Here is a 6000-nt window from a genome sequence, read left to right as displayed (position 1 = left end):
TGAAATCTTTTAGGTAGAGGGAAGAAAAAATATACAAATAAAATATGGTTGCATAAGTGTGCACACCCTTAAACTAATACTTTGTTGAAGCACCTTTTGATTTTATTACAGCACTCAGTCTTTTTCGGTATGAGTCTATCAGCATGGCACATTTTTACTTGGCAAGATTTGCCCACTCTTCATTGCAAAAACACTCCAAATCTGTCAGATTGAGAGGGCATCTCCTGTGCATAGCCCTCTTCAGATCACCCCACAGATTTTCGATTGGATTCAGGTCTGGGCTCTGGCTGGGTCATTCCAAAACTTTAATCTTCTTCTGGTGAAGCCATTCCTTTGTTGATTTGGATGTATGCTTTGGGTCATTGTCATAATGAAAGATGAAGTTCCTCTTCATGTTCAGCTTTCTAGCAGAAGCCTGAAGGTTTTGTGCCAATATTGACTGGTATTTGGAACTGTTCATAATTCCCTCTAGCGTAAAGGACCAGTCAACACAGTAGATTTGCATAATCAACAAATGCATGATAAGTAGACAATGCAATAGCACTTAGTCTGAGCTTCAAATGAGTAAAATATTTTTTAAAATAAATTGCAAAGTTATGTCTTTTTCCACTCCCACTGTATCATGTGACAGCCATCAGCCAATCACAAATGCATATACGTATATGCTGTGAACTCTTGCACATGCTCAGTAAGAGCTGGTGACTCAAAGTGTAAATATTAAAAGACTATGCACATTTTGTTAATGGAAGTAAATTGGAAAGTTGTTTAAAATTGCATGCTGTATCTGAATCATGAAGTTTAAATTTGACTTGAGTGTCCCTTTAACTAAGGCCCCAGATGAAGAAAAACAGCCCCAAAGCATGATGCTGCCACCACCATGCTTCACTGTGGGTATGGTGTTCTTTTGGTGATGTGCAGTGTTTTTGCGCCAAACATATCTCTTGGAATTATGGCCAAAAAGTTCAACCTTGGTTTCATCAGACCAGAACACCTTTTCCTACATGCTTTTGGGAGACTTCAGATGCGTTTTTGCAAAATGTAGCCTGGCTTGGATGTTTTTCTTCCTAAGAAAAGGCTTTCGTCTTGCCACTCTACCCCATAGCCCAGACATATGAAGAATACGTGAGATTTTTGTCACATGTACCACACAGCCAGTACTTGCCAGATATTCCTGCAGCTCCTTTAATGTTGCTGTAGGCCTCTTGGTAGCCTCCCAGACCAGTTTTCTTCTCGTCTTTTCATCAATTTTGGAAGGATGTCTAGTTCTTGGTAATGTCACTGTTGTGCCATATTTTCTCCACTTGATGACTACTGTCTTCACTGTGTTCCATGGTATATCTAATGGCTTGGGAATTATTTTGTACCCTTCTCCTGACTGATACCTTTTAACAATGAGATCCCTCTGATGCTTTGGAAGCTCTCTGTGGACCATGGCTTTTGCTGTGGGATGCGACTAAGAAAATGTCAGGAAAGACCAACTAGAGCAGCTGAACTTTATTTGGGGTTAATAAGAGGCACTTTAAATGATGGCAGGTGTATGCCGACTCCTATTTAACATGATTTTGAATGTGATTGCTTAATTCTGAACACAGCTACATCCCCAGTTTTACATCACAGAAACCTGCTATTTTAACAGGGGTGTGTAGACTTTTATATCCACTGTATGTCATGAATATGGACTAGCATTCCTTGCTAATTAAAAGAACGTTTTAGTCTGTAACCCACTAGTTTATTGACATGGACAGGTGACGTGGGAGGGTGTTTTAAGCTCCCATGGGGATTGGTAGCAACTATCACACTAACGGTCTAATGAGGTCCTTAGAGCAGTGACGTACTAATCATCCATTTCGATACAACGTATCCTTCGGGGATTCATGAGAATACGCCAACATATGCGATGTTTGGTTTAACACATTAATACAGGTGCACAAAGCATGTATATTGCATCGTTCTTACAGCTAACAACGGTAGTATTTGTCATAAATCATGGCTAGTATGGTTGCGACTACATTGGTAATATTATTTAAAATGTATTGCGTTATTAGAATAACTAGTTTAATTCTAATCATGTTCTTGAATGCACTTGCATGATTCAGATATGGGAACCAAATAGTTTTTAAAATACACAGGTGTGACAATTTTTTACTAATGAGACAAAGGGTGTCCTGATTGGTTTGTATACTAATTGTAAGGGGGGGTCTATACTTATTTTGTTTGGGTAGTGTAGCCCTATATAAAAGGGTAAAAAAAAAAAATTATGCCTGTGAAACGCATTGCATTGTTTTATTTATGCACTTATTTTAGCATGAGCTGTTTTTAACTTTGTTCTTATTGTGTCATTAAACAAGTTTGGAAAGCTTTTTAGAATATCTCATATTGCTGTGTGCATATTTTACTACGCTACCTTGGGAGTTTTATGGCTAAACCTCCCCTGCATTCCTCTGGTTGTTATCCTGGGGAGTGAAGCAGCACCTGAGCCCAGCCTTCCATCTGGGGGTTACCGCACCGGTATATCCAGTACATCGCCTTGGTCCAGCTAGCTGCAAAACACTAGCCCGCCTCTATTGGCACAAGTGGGTGCCTTTACACCATGTGAGTACCCTGTGTTTTCCATGTTCTTATACCTAGTTGGTTATTGATTCACACATACGATGCCTCTTTCCTTGTCTTTGTTATATTCAGAACTGCCTACCTATGGTGAAGTTAGAGTGCTGCCTTACCTGAACGTATGTTATACAAGTATCCAGCATTACTAAAGAACCACACCACCCCAATAGGACTCTTTTTGGGACTGGTTAAATATATGGACATACCAGCTTATTGGTGTTGTATGTTTGAGAGAGATTGATTCTTAGTGTTCTCACTTTATACATATGTGTTTTGTATAATTTTTTAACCTCAGAGTCCGCACATCCATTTAGGATATCTTGCCTTTTTTATAGCACCTTATATAGGGTTCTCAGACCCTATCTTTGTTTCAACAGAAGAAAGATTCATTATCTGCACATCCACACTATGTCCAGGTTATTTTAACGCTATTCGTAATAAAAGTGGCCTTTTTATATATTTCTAAAAATTCAGAATTGTGGTGTGTTTTCTTGCTTTATAGTTAAATATAAATTCCCTTTCAAGCTGAAAGCCAGTCAACATTTTACCCATCTATGATATGATCTTTGATAGAAAAAACAGTGCTCAGTCTGCACAACAAATTGTACCTCAAAGTTTTTCTGCCATTCTCTCTCCCGTTTGGCTTTTTCTTGAGCTTCTATTTCTTCTTCTCTTTGTCTTTTCCTAAATTTAAAACAAAGATTTAAACATTAAAAATAAATTGTGACATTTGCAAGAAGCCTAGCCATTTCCACAGATTTGTACTCTGAAGAGAAGAGTTACTGTCATACAAAAGCAATTACAAAGAGCTGTCCGTTGAAGGAATTCTATGGAGTAGCGATGTAAGAAATAACTGGGAGGAGCTATACAGACAGACTTACAGAAGGCATAGAAACTAGATATTAAAAGGGACACAAGTCAAAATTAAGCTTTGATGATTCAGATAGAGCATGTAATGTTAAACAACTTTTCAATTTACTTACATTAATAAAAGGAGCGCAATCTTTTTATATTTAAACTTTGTGTCACCAGCTACTACTGAGAATGTGCAAGAATTCACAGAATATACTTACATGCATTTGTGATTGGCTGATGGCTGTCACATGATACAGGAGTTGAGGAAATAGACTTATGTCAGAAAAAATATATATCTACTACTTATTTGACGTTCAGAATAAGTGCTATTGCATTGTCTTGATTATGCATTTGCCGATTACGCAAATCTACTGTATTTACTGTTTTTTTAACTGGAGCATTTAAGAGAGTTACCTTAAAGGGACAGTCTAAACCAGAATTTTTATCGTTTAAAAAGATAGATAATCCCTTTATTACCCATTCCCCAGCTTTGCATAACCAACACTGTTATATTAATATAGTTTTTACCTCTGTGATTACCTTGTATCTAAGCCTCTGCAGACTGCCCCCTTATTTCAGTTCTTTTCAGACTTGAATTTTAGCCAATCAGTCATGACTCCTAGGTGCGTGAGCTCAATGTTATCTATATGGCACACGTGAACCAATGCCCTCTAGTGGTGAAAAAAATATCATAATGCATTCAGAAAAGAGGCAGACTTCAAGGTCTAAAAAATTGGCATATGAGCCTACTAGGTTTAGCTTTCAACTAAGAATACCAAGAGAACAAATCAAAATTGGTCATAAAAGTAAATTGGAAAGTTGTTTAAAATCACATGCCCTATCTGAATCATGAAAGTTTATTTTGGACTAGACTGTCCCTTTAAACTTTTCACAGCATGTATAGAAGAGTATAGATACCAATGTGCTGAGCATCTAAATGAATTACATCTCACAAAGCTAATGTACAAATTTATTACAAACCTTTCATGCATTTCCTTTGCCTCTCGCTCTTTCCTTTTAATTTCCAGTTCAGCAAAAAGCTTCATAGTCTGCTTGTACACAGCCTGTTTAAACTGAACATGGGGAAATATATGTCAAAACTCAATTATAAGGAACACAGTAGTATTGAAAAGACTTGCTTGAGAGGCGTCGAGAATCAGAGGGAAAAAAGGTTGAAGAGGATTTAAACATGCAACACTGAGAAATTATTATGCACAAATAGCAATATAAACTCATCCTAACAATTCCCAATAAGCTTATGACGTTGATCCAGTAACACTCAATTCCTGAGGCAAAAGAAAACAAGGAAAAAGCTGGAGTACAATGGAGAAAATCCTCTTATGATCTACTTTAGTGAACATTCTGTAGACTGTTAAGTCTTCTAAGTCAAACCAATCTCATTTATCTATTTATATAGTTGAATCAGTTAATCCCCCCTGTATTTGTATTTCATCACTTTACACCTTTTTGGTACACACTACAGAATATGGCAACCTTTTGCAGCAGGAGGAGGAGCCAGACGTATTTACAGCCCAGGATTATTATTTTTTTAAACAAACATGCAATTCTTAATAAATATAAAAAAATAAGGAATTTAAAATGTTTGATAAATCATATATACGATTCCATTCTCTTTGCTGCAAGTCATGAACCTACTCCAAAACACAAAATGCTGCATAGAACTTACAACTATAGGATCATCTTCCTCAACATCTTGCGGTTTTCCTTCTTTTTTTAGCTGTTTTTTTTTCTCTTTTACCTATAAAAAAAAACATCAGGTAAATGATCATTAAAAAGACAAATAAGTTAGAAATACATAAGCCAATATATCACTAGACTCAACTTTGCTATATAACTGCATAGGTATAATATTAAGGTTCTAATATTCACATAAATATTAATTAAAAGAGAGACAATACAAAGTGATAGACTATAATTAATTCTTACTGTGTTTTTTTCTGATTCTCAAGATCTATGACATCATGCATGTAATAAGTAATTACTGTGAAATATTTTGATTCAATTTAATTTCTTTTAAATTGTTCTTTAGAATTTTAAATATTGTATGGTAATGTATTCTAATGTGGAACTACTTCGGTATAATGTGTATGAATTTTGCTACATGGTGTATAGAAGGCTTTTATGGAAGTCAAATTTGTGTCACTTTAAATTTGTACTGGAGTTTTTCACCTGTAGAAAAAGGGTGAATGATTTAGCCTATTTAAAGGATACTAGGGAACAGCTGTCTATCCCTAATGAAGTGCCGTATGGGCAGTGCTGTTTGCCGACACTGTTAGTGATGTTAATACCTGTATTTAACTATAACTACATAAATAAAAGATTAAACTTTTAACTTTGAAATTGGAAGCCTGGATCGTCTGACAATAAAAAAAATTGTATGCATTATCACTAGAGAAAATTATTTTTAACTTGTTACCCATGCTTCTTACTGTCATTTCCTATAGAACGCTAGAAAGGTACATACCCCGAGTAGTCCAGGCACCACCAACTAAATGCATATTATTGGATCAGTCAATC

General features: G+C 36.0%; 1 protein-coding gene across 1 annotated transcript in view; it reads right to left on the bottom strand.

Annotated features, from left to right (window-relative positions):
- DNAJC8 (DnaJ heat shock protein family (Hsp40) member C8) overlaps window positions 1-6000 on the bottom strand; it is a 57248-nt gene that overhangs the window by 6029 nt on the left and 45219 nt on the right. The window contains exons 6-8 of the mRNA XM_053707114.1: window positions 5150-5221; window positions 4444-4535; window positions 3216-3291 (exon numbers count right to left, since the gene is read on the bottom strand). Coding sequence (XP_053563089.1) covers window positions 3216-3291; window positions 4444-4535; window positions 5150-5221 — 240 coding nt within the window. The remainder of the gene's footprint in view (window positions 1-3215; window positions 3292-4443; window positions 4536-5149; window positions 5222-6000) is intronic.

The sequence above is a fragment of the Bombina bombina genome, chromosome 3 (genome assembly GCF_027579735.1).
Source record: "Bombina bombina isolate aBomBom1 chromosome 3, aBomBom1.pri, whole genome shotgun sequence".
In the NCBI taxonomy this organism is placed as follows: domain Eukaryota; kingdom Metazoa; phylum Chordata; class Amphibia; order Anura; family Bombinatoridae; genus Bombina; species Bombina bombina.
This window is presented reverse-complemented; position numbering and strand designations above follow the sequence as displayed.